Here is a 23,476-nt window from a genome sequence, read left to right as displayed (position 1 = left end):
CTGCAGAAATGACAGAATGAGCATGGGACTACTCTGTAGGCACAGTGAACATTTCCCAAAGTTCAAAGTGCACAGTCCCTTCAGGGTAGTAGACTAGCACAGGACCTTGCTAGAAGAAGTTTTTCTTCTTTAAAAATAAAGCCCTTTGTTTTTTCTTTCTCATTTCATGTCAGAATCTCTTCAAAAAATAAGACATTTTACTTTGGAAAGAACTTTTCAGATAAATGATCGTTAAAAATGCAATCAGTGTATAGAAGTGCAAAAAGTAAACGGAATTGCAGATCTCGTCACTCGGAGACAGCTCCTGTTAGCTCTTGCTGATGTCTCTCACTGGTCACGTGTTCTCGTGCAGATTTAGAAATGTACGTATAGGATTTTGTATAAATGAGAATCTGTTGATCGTGATGTTTTGCAGCATGCTCTGTCTCCTCCGTATATCATAGACATCATTGCATATATTTTATAGATAACAGATTTACATTATAATTTAATGACCTCACAATCTGTTGTTTATCTGCATCATGATAGTGCGATTTCACGCTACTTTAATTTATGATATTTCTAAGTGTTTACTGTGGAAACAATGCTATGTGTCAATCTTTCCTAAGTGATTATTTTCCTTGTTTAAGCTTGAGAGCTGGTGCTAAAGGCATCCCTCTCTAGTTCCCTCTGACCCGTCTTCCCCTTCATGTTTCCACCAAACGTGGTAGTTGCTTTCCTGTGTATATGCGAGGAATGGAGAAGATTGTCATTTTTATATTAAAGTGAACCCATATTTTATGTAGCCAGTTACAAAAATGTGAGATTTCAAAGAAATGTCTAATTTTCTTTGCATCAGCTCAGTTCTAAAGTTCTGTAACTCGTTCCCCCTTTCCTTTCATTAACAATCCTTTGACAGGAAACATTGAGAAATATTCTGAGTGTTTGAAATATCAAGTAGTGATTATCCAGTGGGGAAAAGGGAGTAATACTTAATATACTCCGATTTCATCTTTTTATGTCTGCTGGTTTTGATGTAAACACATGGTGTCATACTCTTGATGTTTTAGGAGAGCTTTAACAATTAAGTTTATAGTAAATTGTCATATCAGAATTAGTGATAAATACAGTAGCCCCATGTTCTGACCTAGGGTTAGCGGTCAGCCAGCTGCTGGTAGAAGTTTTTACTTTGCAATGCATAGGCATCCTAAAGTATCTCATGGTATCATGACATCTATAATTCAGGCATGAAAAATCAGGAATGGAGGTGAGAATCCATTTTTTTGGATTGGCCAATTGAAACCCAATATAATGTAAATGTATTATTTAAAAACATTTAAAAATAAAAATAAAGGGCAGAGTTTAAGCAATGGATCAGTCTTAACCAGAAAAATGTAGGAGCTTCTTCTGAAAAAAGAAAGTTCAGTATTTCGACTTTGGTCATATGTATACGTTCTAAGAACCAGGGAAGCTGTGTTGTGTTACCTTGGGCCTGTGTGTGTCAGTCAGCGGTAAATGACCGAGATCGTGTGGTTTTCATCAATATTAACACTTACTGGGGCACCGTTTCTACAAGGTCAGGAATGACGGAGCGGAACATTTTCCCTAGAATGCTTTATAAGACGCCTTGAAAACATGAAGCAATTTAACCCACTTGATAGATAGTCCGTGGCTGCTGAGGTAAGGCTGCATGTCCAGAGCGCAGGGCATTGGCAGGAATACGGAGCAGCGGGGCCGCAGTGTGTGCTAGCCCCTTTCGGGGTTGGGGGGCCGGGGCTGGGGCCGGGGGCCGGGGGGCCGGGGCCGGCTGAGGATGCGGCTCGGCCTGCGTCGCACACCTTCCATCGTGGTCCTCCTTTCTCTTTTGTGGAGAACACTTCTTTGCACACTCGAGTTATTCATCAATCTTCACACGTGTAGACTGGTCTAGCGATTTTCTGGTAGGAGCTTGTTTTCATATTTAGGCCCTCGGTTTTTATTGAGTCACCATCAGCAGTGATTCGAAAAAATCCTCTCCGTATTTGCAGGGTTGGAGATTTGTTTGAAATCTGACCATCCAAGAAGTCATTCTCTGCATGCCGTGTGACAAATGTGTAGCGTTACCAGCAAAGATCATATTAATTCCTTAAATTAACACGTGACTCGAGAAGTCTCAGATTAATCAGCACATGACTCGTGGTTATTCGTACCCTTGTGGGAGTTTTTTTGCCACCAAATGCAAATACCAGGCTAAAAATACTGCTTTGTTTATACATGGAGCAAATATTCATCGCAATAGTCCTGTACATCTAAGAGAACAGAAAGTAATTAAAATGTTGATCACTATAGTAAATCTCCGCAACGGCTGCTTGTTTGTATTTCATATGTGTTCACGTTTCTGAGATGTTAGCTCTTGCACAACCACCTACCATGATTATCTGATATCCTCCAGAAGGTTAGCTGGGTGGTTTCCTATGTTACTGAGGAAAAACTTTCTTTTCGCAATCGACAATGTCAGCATCAATTTAAAGTGTAACACTAAGCACGTGCTTGCTCTCTGAATATCGCCCTCCAGCCACCCTGCCGAGGATCTGGCCGTGACACTTTGAGGAGATCATCGATCCTCACTGTTCACGGCACTTTGCCTGAACACCCGGGCTGCCAGGGCACCTCTGGATCCAGCTGCCGTTGTTTCCGTGACCCAAGGTGCGCTGACCGTAGCAATTTACATTATGTGCGCAAATTAAAAGTTACCTTGCAACAGCAGTTTACTTTAAAAAATGACCTCGTTTTCCCCCATGTTAAAGTTCTGTTATAGGAGTTGCATTTTTGTATGATGCAAGGATCTTTTCGTAGGACATAGTCACCTGCCATGATGAGGATAGGTTTCTTTTTTCTTTTCATTTGGGCTTAGGTCGGAATCTCCATAAGGAAAATTATCTTATCTTTCATCATCTTGTGCTATATCGGAATATATATATATATGCTATTTGATTGCATGTTTTCAATTTAATTACATTTTTTTTTACCAGATTTAAGTCTAAAATAATTGAACTTGTCATATATTGCTGAAAATCTTTCTTCTTTCTGCTCCTAAATTCTCCACTTGAACTGTCACAGTGGTCTGATTTATCCTGTCCTGTTTATAGTTGTAGTGATAGAAATACCTACTTAACATTTTCAATGCAAATTGTTTTAGTTGCAGACTGCAACATGAGCATACTGTTAAATCTAGCATTATCCGAGTTTTGGATACCATTAGTATCTTTTGTTTTCCTCACAACTTTTTATGTCTGCGATGAGGGAAGGAAAATAGAAAACTTCGAATCATTAACATTTTATGATCCTCTAGGATAGAGACCTGACTTTGGCTGTTCAACCAAAATTTTGCTGTTCAGGTTTGAACAGTGTTAACTGGGAAACGGCCACCCCATTAAAGAGTGTTCCCCCCAGTATTGGTAGAGACAAAGTAAAGTCAGATACACGCTGTATCTGTCATTTTTGTTGCAACTTACTATTGTTCTTCAGTTTCTGATTGTTCATTATTTTAAGGCACATGTGAGCCTTGTGCAAGTACATTGAAGTGTCGTGCTCTTTTGGTGAGAAAATCTTTTGTATTTATCAGAGAGCACATGGATACATACGGTATATAAGATTTTTCTGTTTCTGACGCACTTTTTTTTCTTCCCCTAGAGATGTAGAGCTTTGGGGATCATGAACAGTTTTCATCCTGGTTTGTAATGATCTGTTTGTCCATAGATAGGAAAATGTTATGAAATAATACTAAATATTCCTAAGTAAGATTATACCTTGTAGAGATCAAAGCCCAACATGCATGCAGTTAGATTTTGGTCATCTTCCGGAGCAGTGAGTATGCGTGGTGTACGGTGGCCATAAGGACATGTATTCCGTGTCGGCTGTCTCTTACCTCGGTCTACTTATGTTTTCAGTAGCATGGCTAATGTTCATTATAAAATCTTGATCTTATCCGTGAAAGTCTGTAGTAAATGTAAACTTTCAAGTGTTTGACAGCGGCACGATCCGCCAGGCTGGGAAGCTCATTTGACTAATAGGTCGTTGGCCTACTCTTAATTCAGCCTTTTGTCCATCCAGCTGCGTGACCTTGTGTGCATTCCTTTAAATCTCTGTCTCTCGTCTGTGCACGCGTGGGATTCCGGGGGAGCTGGAGCTGGGGTCGCAGCCCCGAGTTCCCTGTGTTCCACAGCAGCTGTACTTGCTTGAACAAACCTCCTTGACTCTCCGAGCCTGGTTTCGTGCTCTGAACCCTTGATGTGATCAGATGCAGACTGTCGTGAGGATCAATTGAGGCAATAAATGGAAAGCCCTGTGAGGGGCTTGTGGCGAGGAAAGCTCTGTGTAGGCTTATTAATCTCTAGTACCTGACTTTGAACAACACCATTACTTCCTGATGAAGTACTTCATCAGTACTTCCTAATGGCCGACCTGATGCAGCGTCAGCCAAGTTATTTAACCCCTTAAGCTCCATTCATTCAACTACAAATATGGAGAATTACTCTTTCTTCCAGAATTCTCATAAGGAGTGAACTACATGAGCTTAAGTAGGTAACATGTCACAGCAGTGACGTCAGGTCTTCCTATCCTGTCACTGGGTATCACCTCTGCCTCGTGCATTTTCATCTAGTGAAAGCTTCCTGAGGCCCAGCCTCATTTTAAGTTCTGGGGGAGAGTGATGAGCAAGACAAGGACTCTGTATTTCTGGAGCTGACTTCCTTGTGGGGTCTCAGGAAATAGAGGAGTGAGCCAATCAGTAATTTCAGAAAACAGTGGGTAGTGTGGAGGAATGATGTTGGGTGACAGGCAAGGAAGTGACGAGGGGTAGGGGGAGTCATGGCAGAGCTTAGCGGTTGCAGATAGATCTGTTGCAGAAGGCAGCCCCAGAGCGTTTTGTAAAGACTTTTCTTTGAGATAGTCGTAGACTCCCATGCAGTTGTAAGAAATGACACAAAATATTACCATGCAGAGTACCGTAATACACACATAACCAAACTAAAAGTCCGAGCATTCTTTGTGAGGCATTTAGAGTCGAATCTTGAATGATGAGAGGGATTATGTCAAAGAGCATTCCAGGTGGAGGGAATAGAGAGGTGCCGATTCTGAAGTGGGAAGACGTTGGGGCGTCGTCTTCACTGAGCAGGGCCACTGTGGCTGTGACCCTTGCATGAGGGAATGAGGGCTTTATGAAAGGTTGAGCATCCAAGCCACTGTGTCCTGCAGGGCCTTGACGGTGGTGGTGCGAGACTTGTGTTCTTTGTGCAAGCAATCACACTGGTTGTGCTTCAGCAGAGTGCTCAAGATCTCCCTCCATAGTTTGTCAAAACTGTCACCCCCTCCCCATTTTTAAATTGGACCTCAAACTTTTTCATCTCAAGTATCAACAGTACAGGATGGAGTTTCTAGTGTATGGGAAAAGTTGACCTTATAAAAGTATTTTATATCTCAGTATTGAATATGTATCCAATAGGACGTTACTACCATGATAGTTTGATGCTCACTATATCCCTTTGAACTTTACCTGACTGAGCTCTCCCTTTTCACTGTCAGAACAATTATATTTGCTTTTCTTCTTGAACTCCTGTCTCTTTCATTTCCTCCATAGATTTTATTTTATGGTTTTTATAATGGGAAGATGTTTTAATAAGTATCCTGTCATTTGTCTGTGTGTATGTGTGTACATATAGAGACCCGTATACATACACATGGACGTAAGGTTTCTAAAGTTTTAGTGTCTTTGGCTACTATTCTAAGTGTGAAAATCGGTCAGAAAGAATTGTTATCATAAATGGTACTGATGCACAATTGATATAAACGGCAAAATTAATAGTATGATTGGTAATTTTTAAACATGAAATAAAATGCCATTGGGATGCCTCTCTTAGCAAGGTGGAGAGAGAGTTTATAAAATTTCAGTTCATGTACCCATGAATGAATACTATGACCAGGGTGATGTAAAGTCTGGTGGAAATTAATAGTAAACATAAATGATATGCTGTGGGGCTTCGAAATGAAGTTTGAATGATTATTAGGTATGTTGTTTGTATATTATATATGTTTATAGTATGTCATTACAGTAGGATGAATTACACTGTTTTCGAAGTCCATGTAATGTTAACAAGGGCATGCTAGGAATGAATAAGCAGGAAGGTGCTTACCTTCCTGATGAGGGGGTAGATATATGTGCTTAGTAAAAATTTATAGTACCCGATATTCTTTGTGTAAAAACTTGATACTGTTCCTCTAAGTTTGCATAAATGTTTACGTAACGATATATCTTATGTTATATAATGTTAAATATATGTATATATATATTTATACTGATATATATATATATATATATATATATATATATATCAGTTCTGAGAAATGATTCTTTGACTTAAAATTGGTCTACTGGAAATTCATGTAGCATCTTTCACCTCTTCCTCCTTGAAATGTCACAGAAAATACGTAACTGAGACAGACCGAGGCATGTGTGAGTGGGCGGGCTCTGGCTCCTGACTCAGCACTGTGACTTTGTAGATAGTGTGTGTGAATTATTTCCCAGGATTCTTTTCTTCTTTTCTTTTTTTTTTTTTTAAAGCCAAACCTGAGGTAATTCCATGCTTAGAGACAGTATAGGTCTTTGCCGTGAGCTTTCTGCCTTGGTGAGTTGAGTTTCCGCTGTCTGCAGCCTTTCTTTCCTGTTCTCTTTGTGCGTGGCTCCCAGTCAGCTTGACGCCCTTCCCTGATGATCCTTCGGGATTGAGGAGGCAGGATCTCTCAGCAGGAACCGCCACCACTCTCACCATCCCATCGTCACTGTCCCTGAATTTAGGACAGATGAATTTAGGCCAGGTGGCGTGGGTCTGCTGTCATGCTCCTCTTTTTATGGAAATGAACGCAAAGAAGGAAAGACTGGATGTTCTGTCCCAGGCTCAGTGACGCCTTGACTTTAGAAAGGCTTTGCGGTTAACAGGGGATTCTGTGGTGTTCCAGTACCTTTTACCACTCACTCTGGAGCACAGTACAGGAGGAGCAAGGAGGAGGCCTTCGTTCTGGTAAGTGACAGAAAAGCGGCGGTGGGGTAGGATGTGATGAGGGCGAAATGGCATCGGGTGCTACCTCAGGAGCTTTCGTCAGCTTTCGGGGACAGGAAGGACTAGCTGAGCCAGGGATCAGGAATCGACAGCTGTAAACCATCTGGACCTAACTGCTGTCTTTCAAAATTCTTCACGTGCCCTAGGAGTGTGTGGAGGTCATGGTCTGAGTCGGAAGGTGGTGGCAGATGGACATGTAAGCGCACACGTGTTTTCATTCTGCCTCTTGAATGTGGGAGTTGGTGTCTTTCTGCAGTTTGGGATCCTTGGCTGTTCTCTCTCTGGACGTTGCTTCTGTCTCTGTCCCTCTTTTCCTGGGACCTCAAGTAAAGTATCATGGGCCTTTTGCTGTGGACCGTGTGTCTTCTGTTCTTTTCATTGCTTCTTCTGCCTACTCTCCAGTTTTGGTATTGTCTGTGTGCTCTGTCTCAGAACCCACGAATCTTGTCCTTTCCTATGCCATCCGAGTTTTCTGTTAAGCCATCAATGAATGTTTGATGAAAGATAGTTTATTTTATCAATCTAGAATATCCATGTGATTTCTTCATATGCATTACACTCTCCTCATTCAGTTCTCCATCTGTTGCATCCACTTCTGTCCATCTTGTTACCTGTTTTTCTTACCAAGATCTTACTTACTTCACAGTCTTTGCTTATTTTTATTCTGAATTATTGGTTGCATTTTCCTTCCCGTGTACATTTCTGGTAACTCTTTGGATGTGTGCCTAACACGGTGAATGAAAGAAAATCGAGGGCCAGATGGTTTATTTGGTTGGTCGATAGTCCCTTCTTCTCTTTGGTGCATCGAGCTGGCCTTCGGTGCCCCTGTAATTTGTCCCTGTTTTTCCCCTGTGGACAGTCTGTGTTTTGACTGAGACCCACTAGTCAGAAGCAGGCTCTTTGTCCTCAGCACTGGAAGGCCTCACAAGCACTACGCTAGTCCTTTCAGGGATTTGGAGCGTCATACTTAGTCTTCTGCCCCATGCAGCTCAGTCATCTGGCAGCTCCCACGTGGGTGGGTCTGTGTTTGTGGGAGACCCGTTCTCACTAGCAGAGGCCTATCCCGTAGGTACTGCGAGGCCACGGTAAGCTTCGCTCGGTCCCGTCCCCTTCACCTCCCACCTTGCCAAAGCACAGGTCCTGTGGGAACGTCAGCCTTGCATCTGGGCCTCCTTGAGTTTCCAGTGTGTCACTGTATGGTGGTGGTGTCCTCTTATCCCAGTGGAGCTGATGTCCTGAGCTGGAATCGGCAAGTGGCCTGGGGACAAAATGGTGCCCCAGCATCAGCCTCCCCAGTGAAGGGCTCTCTGTCCTCTGCACGGATCCTTTACCTAGCTCTGGTCATCTGACAGCTTCCTGACTATCGCCAGGAGCACGTCTGTGCGTAACCAGCCTTTTCTGGTTGTTGGGATGGAGGCTTCAGCTTGCACCATGTATGTATGTATGTATCTTCTCAGGAAGCGGAAGTCCCTGATTTAATAAAAAGCTTAGAAATTGTGATGTGTTAATACCTTAAAGATGGTGGTGAGCAAGTTCTTGGTAACTGATGATGCACATAGCGAGTGCCCCATTACTGCTTTTTAAATTGGATGCAGAGTTCTTTGTTCACTGTACACAAGAATGTGTGATTTTTTTCATTCCTTTTTTTAGATTGTATTCAAATTCAAGTTAGTTAACATATAGTGTAGTATGAGATTCAGGGGTAGAATGGAGTGATTGATCGGTTGCATATAACACGTAGTGCTCATCACTTCACATGCCCTCCTTAATGCCCATCCCCCAGCTACCCCATCCACCACCCACCTCCCCTCCAGTGACTCTCACTCTGTTTCCTACGATTAAGAGTCTCTTATAGTTTGCCTCCCGCTCTGTTTTTATCTCATTGTATTTTTCCTTCTCTTCCCCATGCCCATCAGTTTCGTTTCTTAAATTCCACATATGAGTGACCCAGAGGGCTGACACACCCAGCCAGAGAAGCAGGGCGCCCGGGGCGCAGGGCAGCCCTGAGCCAGCAGGTATCCCCGGGACTTCACAGCAGCTGCTGTGGGAAGCTGAGGTGGGGGGCGCGTGGAGGCAGGAGTCGGGGCCGAGTCCTGGCACCTTCCCCACCAGAGGCCGTCTCCCTACATGCAACAGCGGGCTGCCCCCAAACCCTACACGCAACATGTTTGCCAGATGCCCAACCGCCTGGGGGTTGAAATAGCAGGGGTCCGGAGCACCCTGGGTGATGGAGGACCCCAGAGCTGTGTGGGGCCCCGCCTGGCCCCTCTCCCGCAGCCCTGTGGCTGCTTCTGCAGCAGAGCTCCTCTTCGCTGGGGACCCGCCGGTCTGGGGTCTCCTGTCCCGGGCCCCCCTGACCACCGGACAGCTGACAGGTGGCCCCCGGGACTCCTATGCCTTTGAGCTCGAGCACGAGCTGCTGCTTGGCAGCCCCTCCGTGGCACCTGCCAACCCAGACCCTCTGCGGGCCAGGCACATGGTGGAGGGCTCCTAGGCCCCTGCTGCGGGCTGCCAGGAGACCCCACCCAGGCCATGCGATGGCCTCGACCTGGGCAGCTTCGCAACCACCTGCCCTGCAGGAGAGCCTGTCCCAGACCGCCAGCCTCCCCACCGCTATACCCACACCAGGACCCCTCCTCGGGGAGAACCTGGGCTGTTGGGGATCGGTCGGCAAAAGACGCCAGGGGCCTACCCCCTGACCTGCAGAGCGTCTGCCGGTACCAAGCCTGTGCCACATGGATGGCAGAGGCAGGGAGGCCCCACTGGAGCAGCATGCGGGGGGGGGGCGGGGAGGTCCAACACCAGCCTCAGGGTCATGCCTTCCTCTGTCGCCCTCACACCATGTTTGCATCAAAACGTCCCCGAGTGCATCCGGCTCTGGCTAAACAGCGTGGGAAGCAGCATGACGGAGAAGGCGGGAGGCCCGGCCTGGTTTCGTCCTCCATGCTAGCCAGACGGGAGACCACCCAGCCGGGACAGCCCCGCCAGGCTGCTGTGCCTGCCGGCCTGGCGGGGTGACACTCACCACGTGCCTCCCAGCGTGGGCTCCAGTGTCCATGGGCCTGGTCCCCTCAGGGCAAGGGGAACACACAAGGCCATACCCAGGTCCGGGCTCAGCTGCAGAGGGCAGGCCAGGGCAGCTGTCAGGCTGCACGCAAGCTGACCTCTGGAGGCCATCCAGCCCTCAAGAATCACATCCAGGAAAGGAACTAGGCGGGGGAAGGGGAGGTGTGCGGGGGGTGGGGGTGATGGGGTGCCGGCCACTGATGGGGGCACTTGATGGGGTGAGCACTGGGTGTTATTCTATACGTTGGCAAATTGAACACCAATAAAAAGTCAATTACAAAGGAAAAAAAAAGGAACTGACACATGTTTCCTAACTGATGGGAATGCTAAATCCAAGTTAGATATTAGCAAAAATTAGAGATATAACATTTTTCCCATCGATGTTCCAAGAAAAAAAAAAAAAAAAAGAATCACACCCAGGGAGAGCACCAGGGGCTTGAGCAGACGGCTGAGCAGGGAGCGGCGCGTGAAATGACGGTGTTACCCCCCCACACCCACCCAGGCTGGGACAGGTGCCAGCGGGAGGCCCACGGGAGCGCCGCCTGCCTGTGGGGCAGACCCGGGTGGCTGTGGGTCTGTCCTCAGGTGGGCAGTCCTGGGCTCACTCCTCTCCACACCGCAACTGCCGCCTCCCAGACATTCCTTTCTACGTAGAACATGGATACTGTTGTCCCTCCCACACGTTTTGGGGCAAACTGTTGAAAGATGGGGCCTCTCCTCCCTGGCAGATAATCTCTGGTCCTGGGCACTTGTGCGCTAATGCCACCACGCATCCTCCATTGACTCGAGAAGCGTCGCCAGAGCCTGCCCAGAAGCACGGTCCCCGGGACTGGAGTGTGGCCGACGTGCTGTGCCCGGGAGGGTGCAGGCAGATGGGTGAGCCCAGCACCGAAGGGCGAGACTCGCTCCACGGGGTGCCAGCATGGGGGGTGTCCTCTGGCTGAAGCTTCGGGATCCTGCGCTCACTTCAGCTTTTCAGAACCTGCTGGAGACCCATGTCAGCTCTGCAACGAAAATCCTTTTTTCTTGAAAGCTCATCAGATTTCTGAAAACCACAGGTTAGAGCAGACACAGTTCAGAAGACACTGAGGAACCCCTACGGTGGCATCTGCTTTGTCCGTGAGCCAGGGACCTCGTGGCTGGAGTTCCGGAAACGCACACACGCAGAGAAGAGTCTCGGAAGCAAGTGACACACACGGACGCCGAAGTGCTTAAATACAGATTTATTGCAAACCGACACTGGAGAGGGGGCTTCGCGGGCGGGCACCCTGGTCTCCGCGGACCTCGGCTGACGGAGCTCAGTGGCCAATCTGCGGCGGCCGGTCTGGAGAGACAAAACACGCAGGCTGCACCGGCTCCAGGGCCCAGGCCGGCAGCAATGGGCAGAGGACACCCACGAGGACGGCCCGCCATCGGCCGCATGGCCCCGTGCCCCAGCCCGCCACTCTGACGCTGGTGAGCTGCTGCCACGGCAGGCGGGGTAGGCCAAAACGCAACACTGAAAACGACGTCAGATAGAGAAGACGACAGACCATGGAGTGTATGGCTCGCCAGTCTCCCGAGTAGCTGGGGTACGGTGCACGTCCCACGTCGTCACACCAGAGACCCCGACGAGACCATCGAGGCCGGTTCTCATGTACGTGCGTGCCATAAGAACCCTGGTACATGGGACAGGTGTGCAAATCCTGGGGACCCTGAGGATGGGCCTCAGCAGCTCCAGCAACAGGCTCCGGCCGAACTAGGGGGGCAGAGCTCTGCGCCCCCTTGGCGATGCTCCTCCCAGCCATCTGGTGTCTGCACCTCCTTTGAAGGCACGAGAGCCACCCGATGCTTCCCAGGGGCTGCTTCGGACATACTCAGGAATCCCCACCCGTTTCTGGCCACCGGGAGCCACAAACCTGCCCCCACACGACTGACGAGTCAGCTCCCGCCTACTCAAGCCGTTGGAAGGGGGCCGTTTCTGGAGGAACCATCGCCTAGAAAGGAGTCCTCCTCAGCCCCCAGGACAGCCCCGCAGGGAAGGTCCCAGGAAACCTGCCAGCTGACAGCCCCACAGAGCAGCGGGCACGCGGCCTGCGGGCCTGGGGTAGCTCAGGCCCCACGGGCAGAGCAGAGGCAGGAGCAAAGACCGCGGCTGTGTCCTCCGAGGGCACCCGGTGGGCTCCCTGAAAGGACCAGGCCCCACAGAGGATGTGGGAGGACAGTTCCTGCTGCGTCTGTGGCCTACTCGGGAAGGTGTCCCCACATCCGGCAGCGCCGACCAAGAGCCCCAGTCTGGTCTCCCCGACGGGGCTGAGCAGCTGGCGGACACACACACACCAAGAGAGCGCAAGCATGAGTGTGCAAGAGAGATGAAGGCGAGGGCCCCCCGCGACCCCCTTGGCAGCAGCCGGCCCATTACCCGCTCCCCGGGCCCAGCACCAGGAAAGGAAGCAGAGCCCACGCAGCAGCAGCAGGAGGAGAGCGGGTGGCCAGCGTTTCGCTCGCCCCACGCTGCTCCCGACAGGGTGGAGACGCAGGGCCGGGCGCCGCGGGTTCACACTTCTTTTTAAAACGATTTTTTTTATTGGAGTTCGGTTTGCCGTCATGTAGCATAACACCCAGTGCTCATCCCACCAAGTGCCCCGCTCAGTTCCAATCACCCAGTCACCCCAACCCCCCACCCACTTCCCCTTCCACTACCCCTTGTTCTTTACCCAGAGTTAGGTGTCTCTCACGTTTTGTCACCCTCACCGATATTTTCACTCATTTTCCCTCCTTTCCCTTTATTCCCTGTCACTAATTTTTATATTCCCCAAAAGAATGAGACCATATAATGTTTGGCCTTCTCACATTGACTTATTTCACTCAACATAATACCCTCTAGGTCCCTCCACGTCGAAGCAAATAGGGGGTATTTGTCATTTCTCTTGGCTGAGGAATACTCCATTACATAGGTAGAACACATCTTTATGCGTTCGTCTGTCCATGGGCACCGAGGCTCCTTCCACAGTGTGGCTATTGTGGACATTGCCGCTATAATCATCGGGGTGCAGGGGTCCCGGCGTTTCACTGCATCCGTATCTTTGGGGTAAATCCCCAGCAGTGGGATTGCTGGCTCTCCCCACAGCTCTATTTTGAACTCTTTGAGGAATCTCCACACAGTTTTCCAGAGTGGCTGCCCCAGTTCACATTCCCACCAACAGTGCAGGAGGGTCCCCCTTTCTCCACATCGTCTCCAACATTTGTTGTTTCCTGTCTTCTTAACGTTCACCATTGTCACTGGTGTGAGGTGCTATCTCATTGTGGTTTTGCGTTTTGTTTCCCTGATGGCCAGTGATGCGGAGCATTGTCTCGTGCTTGGTGGCCACGTCTGTGTCTTCCTCTGTGGCATTTCTGTTCATGTCTTTTGCCCATTTCATGATTGGATTGTTGGTTTCTTTGCTGTAGAGTTGAATGAGTTCTCTAGAGATCTTGGACACTGGCCCTTTATCTGACAGGTCATTTACAAATATGTTCTCCCATTCTGTGGGTTGTCTTTTAGTTTTGTTGAGCGTTTCTTTTGCTGTCCGGAAGCTCCTCATCTTGATGAAGTCCCAGTGATTCATTTTTGCTTTTGTTTCTCTGGCCTTCATGGATGTATCTTGCAAGAAGTTACTGTGGCCAAGTTCAAGAAGGGTGTTGCCTGTGTTCTCCTCTAGGATTTTGATGGCTTCTTGTCTCACATTTAGATCTTTCATCCATTTTGAGTTTCTCTTTGTGTACGGTGGTGTGAGAGAATGGTCCAGTTTCATTCCTCTGCGTGTGGCTGTCCAACGTGCCCAGCAGCCTTTAGTGAAGAGACTGTCTTTGTTCCAGTGGATGGTGTTTCTTGCTTTCTCGAATATTAGTTGACCATAGAGTTGAGGGTCCACTTCTGGATTCTCTGTTCTGTTCCGTTGATCTGTGTGTCTGTTTTTGTGCCAGTACCACACTGTCTTGATGAGCACAGCTTTGTCGCACAGCTTGACATCCAGCATTGTGATGCTCCGGCTCTGGTTTTCTTTTTTCATATTCCCCTGCTACTTGGGGTCTTTTCTGATTCCACACTAATCTTCAGATGATTTGTTCCAACTCTCTGAAGAAAGTCCATGGTATTTCGATAGGGATTGCCTTCCATGTGTAAATTGCCCTGGGTCACGTGGACGTTTTCCCAATACATGAATTCTTCCAATCCAGGAGCACAGAATAGTTTTCCATCTCTCTGTGTCTTCCTCAGTTTCTTTCAGACGTGTTCTGTAGTTTTTCGGGTAGGGATCCTTTACCGCTCTGGTTAGGTGTATTCCTAGGTATCTCATGCTTTTGGGTGCAATTGTCAATGGGACCGACTGCTTCATTTCTCTTTCTTCAGTCTCGTTGTTAGTGTATCGAAATGCCACTGATTTCTGGGCATTGATTAGGTATCCTGCCACGCCGCCGAATTTCCCGTATGAGTTCTAGCAATCTTGGGGTGGAGTCTTTTGGTTTTCTAGGTACAGTATCATGTCATCGGCGAAGAGGGAGAGTTTGATCTCTTCTTTGCCAATTTGAATGCCTTTTATTTCTTTTTGCTGCCTGATTGCTGAAGCTAGGACTTGTAGTAGTATGTTGAGTAGCCGTGGTGGGAGTGTACGTCCCTGTCGTGTTCCTGATCTTAGGGGAGAGGCTCCCAGTGTTTCCCCATCGGGAATGATATTTGCTATGGTCTTTTCATAGATGGCTTTGAAGATGCTGAGGAATGTTCCGTCTATCACTACAGTCTCAAGAGTTTTGATCAGGAATGGATGCTGTATTTTGTCAAATGCTTTCTCTGCATCTATTGAGAGGATCATCTGGTTCTTGTTTTTTCTCTTGTTGATGTGATCCATCCCGTTGACTGCTTTACGAGTGTTGAACAAGCCTTGCATCCCGGGAATCCATCCCACTTGGTCATGGCGAGTAATCTTCTTTATGTACTGTTGGGTCCTGTTGGCTCATATCTTGTTGAGAATGTTTGCATCCGTGTTCATCGGGGATATGGGACTATAATTTTCTCCTTTTTGGTGGGGTCTTTGTCTGGTTTTGGAATTAAGGTGATGCTGGCCTCATAGAACGAGCTTGGAAGTATGAATGGACCTAAAGCACCACGATGTATAATTTAAAAGCATCAGAGTCAATTTTGTACAAGGTTAACTTATCCTTTATTACAAATAAAATTCATGAAGCAATTATGAAAAACACAAAATACAGAAACAGCACAACGAAAGGGGAGGGGAAGGCTTCAACTGTGCTGCAGCCTTCACGAACTGTTGCTCGGGGGCCGAGGCTGGTGGCTCCACTGAGGCAGGTGGCAGCTCTGGCCCTTCGATGACCTCGAGAGCTAGCGCTGGGACCTGCTCCTCCTTCTGGGGTGGCCAAGAAGCAGGTGGCTCCTCCAGGTCGGGGCAGTGAATCTGAGGTATGACCACCAGATACCTTGGCTTGACCTCAGCAGCCGGCATCTCGGCTGAGGCCTAGCTCTCAGCACCAGCAGCCGGGACCGGCTCGATCACCTCAGGCAGGAGCTTCAGCAGGCCCCACAGTCGGCCTCGGGTGGGCTCTTGCCGCGGTGGTTCCGGGTGTTGCTCGGGGTCCGAAGCTGGTTGCTCCCCTGAGTGAGGCGGCTGCTCCGGCACTTCGATGACCTCGATAACCGGTGGTGGGGCCCGTTCAGCCTCCAGCGCTCCCAAGGGTGCTGGTGGTTCTTCCGGGTCAGGACAGGGATGGAGAGGTCTGACCATCACGTGTCTTACCTTGTAAGCGGCAGCTGGCATCAGGGCTGGGGCCGAGCCCTCAGCTTCAGCAGCCGGGACCAGCTCCATCCCCTGAGACCCTGAAGGTGTAGCAGGCCCCACAGTTGGGGCTCAGGCGGGCTCTTGCGGTGGTTCAGGGTGTTGCTCGGTGTCCGAAGCCGGTTGCTCCCCTGAGTGAGGCGGCTGCTCCGGCCCATCGATGACCTCGATAACCGGTGGTGGGGCCCGTTCGGCCTCCAGCGCTCCCAAGGTTACAGGTGGTTCTTCCGGGTCAGGACAGGGATGGAGAGGTCTGACCATCACGTGTCTTACCTTGTAAGCGGCAGCTGGCATCAGGGCTTGGGCCGATCCCTCAGCTGCATCGGCCAGGACCAGCTCCATCCCCTGAGACCCTGAAGGTGGAGCAGGCCCCAGAGTCGGGGCTCGGGCGCGCTCTTGTGGTGGTTCATGGTGTTTCTCACGGTCTGAAGACACAGTATCATCTCCAAGAAGACAAAGTATCATCACCAGGATGGACTTTCCACGTCCCTCTCAAATCAAGGACCCTCTTCCCACCGCTCAACGTGTGTGAGTGCAAGAGCCCTGGGAGGTCTCCCCAGACTGCAGCCCGTGGGGATGGGGTGTGAGCCTACCCAGTGCTCCTGGCCCAGCAGCACGGAGGCTTGATCTGTGTGGCCCACCCTGTCCCCAACTCGGCCACCCTAGTTCTCCTCACCTCCACCCTCAAACTCCGCTTGATGGAGGTTTATGAAACGCCAAAGGTAGCGCTCGGCACGACAGTCGAGCACTGAGCCTGGCACGTACTGCCCTGTGAATTTCAGCAGCTTTGTCAGGGCAGGAAATTCTGGGGGATCGTGGAAGTCCTCCTCATAGTAGTCCAGCCAGATGGTCAAGAAGGAGGACATGGCGCTGAGGAGGGACAGGTGGGCAGAGGCGTCAGAAGACAGGGCTCCCTCACACAGAGGGGTCCCGGGGAAGCCCTGCAGGAACCGGGGCCCTCGGCCTCCCGCCCGGGGCTGTCGGAGGCCAGTGCTGTTCCTTGTCCACCTGCCACCTGGCGGTCCTGCCTGCCACAGGCCTGCTCACTGAGGAGGGGCTGGCACGAAGCCTCTGTGCGTGGGAGCCCATGACCAGCGGTGTGACCATCACTGTCTTTCCCAGGGAACCTCCCTCCCATGGGTCTGCCCTGCCTCCCTCACGAGGGGCCCCCAGGGGGTGTCCTTCCACTGACTCTAATCTCCCACAGGGCTGGGGCCGTCTGGTCCGTGAGCACTCACTGGGTCTCCGGAGCACCTGCCGTGCACCCGGGTCCAGGTGCCACCAGATTGGTGAGGGTGATGCTCCCCACACCCTCTGCTCTGCGTCCCAGGTGTGGGGCAGACAGGGTTGGTGGGGATGGGCATGGAGGAGGTCTCCCTTTGGGGTCCCAGTGCTCTCCCACAAAGCCCACACCCCACCCACGGCTCTCCTTTGCTCTTTTCCTAAAGGGGCCTCAGACCTTTGCCCTGTCACAGGAATTGCAGACGTGTGGGGTGAGGGGTCCAGCAGCCCCTCCGACCCACAGCCCCCTCGCGACCCTCCTGGAGAGGGAAGGCTCCCCTGCATGAGTCAGGGCTCACTCACATTTCCCACTGGTCCAGGATTCCTTCCTTCTTGCAAGTATGTATGATGTATCGATATCTAGAGGAGGGCGGGGGGCATCACATGAATCGTCCTGTGGACCCAACCTCTCCTCATAGCTGCTGTCACCCTCTGAACCCCAACTAGTCCAGAACCCTGGGGGGCCATTAGCTCTGTGCATTGGGCCACGGGCAGCTCCTGGAGAAGGACCTGCACCTGCTGGCGCTTCCTGAATGATTGAGGAATGAAAGGGCTCTGGCCAGGCCCATGGCCGATATCCAAGTGGGCCTGGGCGCCCAGGGGTCCCCGGGGACCCCTACCCCGAATGCCCCAGGATACAGACCCCAGATGGACTCAAAACTCCCTTTCCATGGCAAAACAGGTCAGCTCAAGACCCTGGTGACGGTGGGGAGGCGGAACAGGCTTCGTCATGGGGAGAGAACGACGACTGCTGAGCACAATCACAGCCCCTCTAGCCGACCTGCCACAGGCCAGGCCCTAGGGGCTGCCCTGCAGGACCCGACTAGGCCCTGCGTGACTCTACTCCAGTCGGAGGAGCAGCCCCAAGGGCCGGGAAGTTCAGCCACTTTCCCCAAGACTCCCAACCAGTAGGTGGCCCATTCCCCTGGGCTGTGGAGGGTCAGGGTGCTCACTTTGCAAACAGCAGGTCCAGCACCTCTTCAGGGGTGCCATATTCCTCCAAAACATTTAGAAATTCAAATAGGAACAGATTGTCCAAGCGCAGCAAGGCAGGCACCAGTTCTTCTACCTGCTGCTCCAGCAGCTCCCTCCGGCTGGGGGTGGTTGGGTAGATCCGATTCTTTCTCAGGGCTGAGGCCCTTTCAGCCTGAGGTGGGACAGAGGAGACGTATGTGCAGCCTGCACTGTAGCCTCCAGACCACCTGGGTGTTGGAGCGCAGACCAAAGCCCGAGCTCTCAGTGGCTGCGGGGGACGGGGGGCGGTGGTGGTGGCAGGAGTGCCCACAGCAGAAACACGGGGCTTGACGCCTGCGGCTCAGTCACTAGGCATCTGACTCTGGGTTGTGGCTCAGGTCATGGTTTCAGCATCCTGAGATCCCGCCCCTGGCAGGCTCTGCGCTTGGGGCAGAGTGTGCTTGAGGAGCCTGTGTCTCCCTCTTCCGCTCCCTGCTTCTCTGCCTGTCTCTTAAACAAACTATCCAATAAAGAAATAATCTTAGAGGATAAATTTTCAAAAAAATTTGCATCAATACAAGGATCTCAAGTGGGAGGGGTCAGTCTCCCAGGGCCGCTTGTCAGCTGAGTTTTGACAGCACCTCCCTGCATTAACGGCTTCACCCCTTGAATTTGACCACACGTTCCTGTCTCGAGGTGCCCACACGGAGACCTTTCCTTGGGTGGAGGTCCAGGTCCCAGGGCGTGAGGGCTGCAGGATGTTCAGCGCCACCCTGTGATTTGGCAACAGAAGGGAATCGCATCGAAGTCCTGCATCAGTGAAGGGCTCAATGGCTGTTGGGACCAACTGGCCTCTGACATGTTGTGCAGCACACGAGGCCCCTGTGCCTGACCCCGTGGCACGGGGGGCAGGGATGCGCTCCTTCAAAACCTAACTGCAGAGCGATAGACATAGTACAGTGAGCCCCGTGTCCCTTTGGGGAAAAGTCTCCCAACTCACAAGGACCATGCTCAAGCCTTGGAGAAGGTGGGGAAGGACGTCAGGCCAGTGGGGCCTCCTGGGAGCACCAGTTAGGAGAAAGCAGAGCACAGTGGAAACTACTGGAGACCACGTGCGATGAGACACGTGTCTCTTTTTCAAAAGTTTTTATGGGCAGCCCGGGTGGCTCAGTGGTTTAGCACTGCCTTCAGCCCAGGGCGTGATCCTGGGGACCCAGGATCCAGTCCCACATCAGACTCCCTGCGTGGAGCCTGCTTCTCCCTCTGCTTGTGTCTCTGCTTGTCTCTCTCGGTTTCTCGTGAATAAATAAATAAAATCTTTAAAAAGATTTAATTATAAAAAAGTTGTTATTATTTGTTCATGAGACACACACAGAGAGAGAGAGAGAGAGAGAGAGAGGCAGACACACAGACAGAGGTAGAAGCAGTCCCCATGCAGACAGCCCGAGGCGGAACTCGATCCCAGGTCTCCAGGATCAGGGCCTGGGCACAAGGCAGACGCTAAACCCTGGGCGAACAGGCATCCCCTGAAGGCTCTATTCTGATATTCCTACAAATCTGTGCACAGGGACTCTGCATGCATCTGGCCCAGGCAGGGTCAGGGTCATGGGGGTAAGTTTGGGGAGGAGGAGAATCCAGACTCCTGAAGGAGCAGAAGTCTAGGGGGGAGCCCGGGGGAGCACAGGCTGGCTTCTGGGGCCCAGGGCCCTTCCTGCTGCATCGTGGCCCTGGATGTCGGGTGGCCCCAGCCCCTGCACTCACCTTGAACCCTTGCAGGCCTCCATTAGCTGTTTTGGGCTGCTTCCTGATCACCACCGGGGTGTGGGGGATGTCCTTTTCTTCCCGCCTCCGCCGCCACCCATTGTCCCATGTGGAGCTCTGTAAAGACAGTGTGTGGCAGCCAGGCAGGAGGCCTCAGCGCCCGGTCTGGCCGCTTCGGCCGGGCCGCACACCCAGCTGACTCCATTGCAGACCCACCAAGTACAGCCGGCTCACACCTCCCCCAAGGTAGAGCAAAGGGATGCGGCTGCAGGGCCTTGGGTTAACTCTGGGGCGGGTAAGAGGCGCCTCGGTAATCCTGTTTCCACCCTGCCCACCATGACATCAGGGTGACCCTGAAGGGATCACCGGGGAACCTGCTGCCCTTCAATGTCCTCCAGCCTGGATGCGACCTGCCCACACATCCCTGTTTCCCTGAAGAGGAGGGGATGGGGCTACCCAGGATGGCTGGCACAGGTGGCCTGGCCTGCTTTGTATTACCCTACGGCGCCTCCTGAAAAACTCCCTGAGGCGTTGGGTTTGACGGTGGCACCAACGTCTCCAGCGTTCGAAGCAGCCGCATCCCTGGGGTTCCTGGCGTGGCTCGAAACTGGGAAAACCGGAAGGGAACATCTTTCAGTAGCAAAAGTCTCCTGAAAGTGAGCCTGAGGTGGGGCTGCACTAGAATGTGGGGGCCCCGGGCAGGGGTTCCAAGTTCTGTTGGCCTCTGTTGTGAAAGAAGTGACCTCACTGCCTGGGACCCCCTCCCTGAGTCCACTCCTGGAGGAAGCTTCAGGAGCAGCGCTCGGGGCTGCCAATGGGCCCCCCCGCCCCCCACAGGCAATGGCCTGTGTGCACACAGTGACACAACCGCACCCCTCTCCACAGGCCCCAGGGAAGGACTGTGTGCAGCCAGGGCCCCAGCCTGGAAACACACCTGGGTTCAGACACAACTTTCCATTCTTCCCAGGTTTCCACCCCGGAGAAGCCGTTGTGCCCGTCGGGGATGGTCTGCCTCTTGCCTGTGGCATAGGGATTATCCTAGCAGGTGCTTCCTCCAGACGTCCCCAGGCCACTGTGGCATCATATCTATGACATTGGAGGCGGGTGTCCCAAGCAGGAAATACCTCCCACCACATGTTCTTCCTTGGTGTGTCCATGCGTCCAGGCCCACAAGGTCCCTGTGTGCACACACGTGGGCACCGGTACCCTCATTCTGGAGGCCCAGAAGATGACAGTGCCACCGGGGCAGGGATGGGCAATAGCTTCCCACGATCCTAGGCTCCTGAATCCAAGGCAAACCCTACAGTAGGTGTGGGAGTCTTGGCCTAGAAGGTGTGAGGCCGTCCTTATCCTGAAACCCTGCAGCCCTGGGCTGATCGCTGGGAGGACATCCTGACGCCCAGGACACGGGCGAGGCTTGGCAGTGGCCCCTGGTGCCATCCCTGGGCCCCAGGCCTGGGGACAGGGGACGTTGGGAGAGGGCTCCCTGTCCTTGTCCTTCCTGGGCGTCCTGGCCTGAATTCTCAGGTCAACGTGTAGCACCAGAGAAAAGCCGGAGGGGTCGGTCCTTCTGGGCAGACGGAGGGCAGCATGAGCAGAAGCCGGGGGATGTGCTCTCAGAGGGGGCTGCAGACGCCCGTGGGCCCAGGGCGCCCGCGTCACTCCCCGTGTGAACACAGCCACGCTTCTCACTGCTTGTGTTCATTCTGGAAAAGGTCATCGTTTTTCGTGAAGTTTGCGACTTCCGTTAACGTGTAGCGGGCTTGCTGTCCCCTCTGGGAGAACGCCTGAATGCGTTTTGGAGAGCGTCTCCCTCGTATCTCGTGGTCACACCCGTGGACCTGAGCCACTGGCGGGAAGGAGTCTTGTGAGGCCGTCTGCTATTTTAGGGACGCAGAGGGGAGCTTTACAGAAGTGTCCGAGGATGATCACAGGCGAGAGCAGCGGGTCAGCGTGTGACAGGTGCTAGTGAGTCTGCCCCCGGGCGACGGCGAGGTGGGCGCTGACACTCTTCCTGTTGCAAAGTGCTAGAGTGGCAGTTCTGAGATGACCCTGGGTGGCGAGGTCAGGGTGTAGACCCTGGTGCGCCCCTTGCGGCTCGGGTCCCGGCGGGTGACTCTTCACAGACAGCCGCCCACACATCCCGTGGAGGCCAGCCACGAGGACTCAGGTGTGCACACCTGCCCTTCGGGGGCCGGTGTCGGGGGTGTGTGGCACGATGCACAGGGGCCAGCAGGTGACGGTCTGAGGGGGTGGTCAGGAGGGAAGCTGGAAGAGAGAGCTGGCTCCAGGCTGGGGCTGTGTGGGTGTGCCAGCTGGGCCGCGGGGCGGGCAGGGTGGGCCCCTGCGTGGGAACCGGCCTGAGTGCAGGTGTAGGGCCGGGTGGGTGCCCCAGGGTGACCCTAACCACAGCCCTGGGGGCCGCTCACCTTCCTGAGGCTGTCCTGGCCTCCGAGGGGGTCCCCTGCCTGTCGTGCTGCACGCTCTGTGGTCTCTGGCACCTGGTGGTGAAAGTGCAGGTGCCCAGGCCCCGGGCGGGTCACTAACCTGGGATTTGTCCTGTCCCCCCCCCCCCAGGAGAACCACTGTCACCGCATCAAGATCCTCGGCGACTGTTATTACTGCGTGTCCGGCGTCACCCAGCCCAAGACCGACCATGCCCACTGCTGCGTGGAGATGGGCCTGGACATGATCGATACCATCACGTGAGCGCCCCGCGGCGACCGTCCCCGTGGCGTCCGCCCCCGCGTTGTCCCGTCCACTCTACCGAGAGCCAGGCCGCATGGTGAGGCGCGTGTGCCTCTGGGACCCCCTCCTCTGCATTTGGCTGGGACGGCATTTCTTTATCCGTGACCGTCCCGAGCATTGTCGGGATGGCGTTAGTGGGGCGGGAGGAAATACGCTTTGTCGCGTAGCCAGGCCGGGCATCCAGGGAGTCAGCCGGGTTCCGCTGAAGGAACTGCACGTGCTCGGCCTTGCGCGCCTTGGCGTCCAGGTGCCCCGTGCCGAGGGGCCTTGGAGGGAACAGGTGCGCGTCGCCTGGACACCGCGGGCCGGCCGTGTCCGCTTCTCAGCCAGCCTGTCTCGTCCCGTCAGGCAGCGGGATGAAGAGTTAGGGACCCTCGGTCGGGGTAGGGATGGCGTGGGGCCGGGAGGCCGCGCCGGTGGCTGGAGCACCCCCGTGCCCCCGTCTCAGCAGCTCAGAGGGGTGGGTGCAGCCCCGCAGGACGGGCTTAATTCCCAGGGACCGCTGTCAGCATCCACACTCGGAGCTGAGAAGAGGCAGCAGCAGCGTCGTCTGGGGAACAAGAAAGGGGAGAGAGAGATGCAAACGAGGAGGCTCCGAAGTGTGGACGGGTGTGGAGGTGGGGCGTCCAGGAGGCAGGCAGTGCCCTCGGGGACAGGGGTGGGGGCCCTGAGGGCAGTGGGTCCCTTTGCCAGTGGTGGCGGGTCTGCACCGCGCCAGGGTTGGCCCGGGAGAGACCCCGGTGAGGCCAGCGTGCATCCAGACACTGGAGCCTCTGCCCTCGAGGG

At 52.6% G+C, this 23,476-nt stretch overlaps 3 protein-coding genes across 20 annotated transcripts in view; 1 reads left to right on the top strand and 2 right to left on the bottom strand.

Annotated features, from left to right (window-relative positions):
- The window catches only part of LOC144284804 (adenylate cyclase type 1-like), a 414,796-nt gene that overhangs the window by 115,514 nt on the left and 275,806 nt on the right, over nucleotides 1-23,476 (bottom strand). The window contains exon 7 of one of the 4 annotated variants that reach the window (XM_077849867.1): nucleotides 11,348-11,463. The exons of the other annotated variants lie outside the window; for them this stretch is intronic. The gene's annotated coding sequence lies outside the window, so the exon portion shown is untranslated. Of the gene's footprint in view, nucleotides 1-11,347; nucleotides 11,464-23,476 lie in introns of those variants that run through there. 4 annotated transcript variants of the gene reach the window in all.
- LOC144284801 (adenylate cyclase type 1-like) overlaps nucleotides 1-23,476 on the top strand; it is a 131,461-nt gene that overhangs the window by 98,289 nt on the left and 9,696 nt on the right. For 10 of the 15 annotated variants that reach the window (XR_013353228.1, XR_013353226.1, XR_013353219.1 and 7 more), the window contains one exon: nucleotides 22,520-22,647. Coding sequence is in view for 3 of the 15 variants with exons in the window: in XM_077849851.1 (XP_077705977.1) it covers nucleotides 22,520-22,647 (128 nt within the window). In the remaining 12 variants the exon portion in view is untranslated. Of the gene's footprint in view, nucleotides 1-22,519; nucleotides 22,728-23,476 lie in introns of all 15 variants that reach the window. The other 5 variants (XR_013353225.1, XR_013353224.1, XR_013353221.1 and 2 more) reach the window with 1 other exon arrangement.
- On the bottom strand, nucleotides 15,279-20,522 carry LOC144285114 (uncharacterized). The gene is made up of 7 exons (XM_077850369.1): nucleotides 20,493-20,522; nucleotides 19,943-20,059; nucleotides 18,181-18,527; nucleotides 17,531-17,587; nucleotides 16,623-16,816; nucleotides 16,380-16,389; nucleotides 15,279-15,753 (listed from the first exon to the last, which is right to left on the bottom strand). Exons 1-7 carry the CDS (start codon nucleotides 20,520-20,522, stop codon nucleotides 15,669-15,671), a joined length of 840 nt encoding a protein of 279 aa, XP_077706495.1. The 3' UTR covers nucleotides 15,279-15,668.

The sequence above is a fragment of the Canis aureus genome, chromosome 15, assembly GCF_053574225.1.
Source record: "Canis aureus isolate CA01 chromosome 15, VMU_Caureus_v.1.0, whole genome shotgun sequence".
NCBI lineage: Eukaryota > Metazoa > Chordata > Mammalia > Carnivora > Canidae > Canis > Canis aureus.
This window is presented reverse-complemented; position numbering and strand designations above follow the sequence as displayed.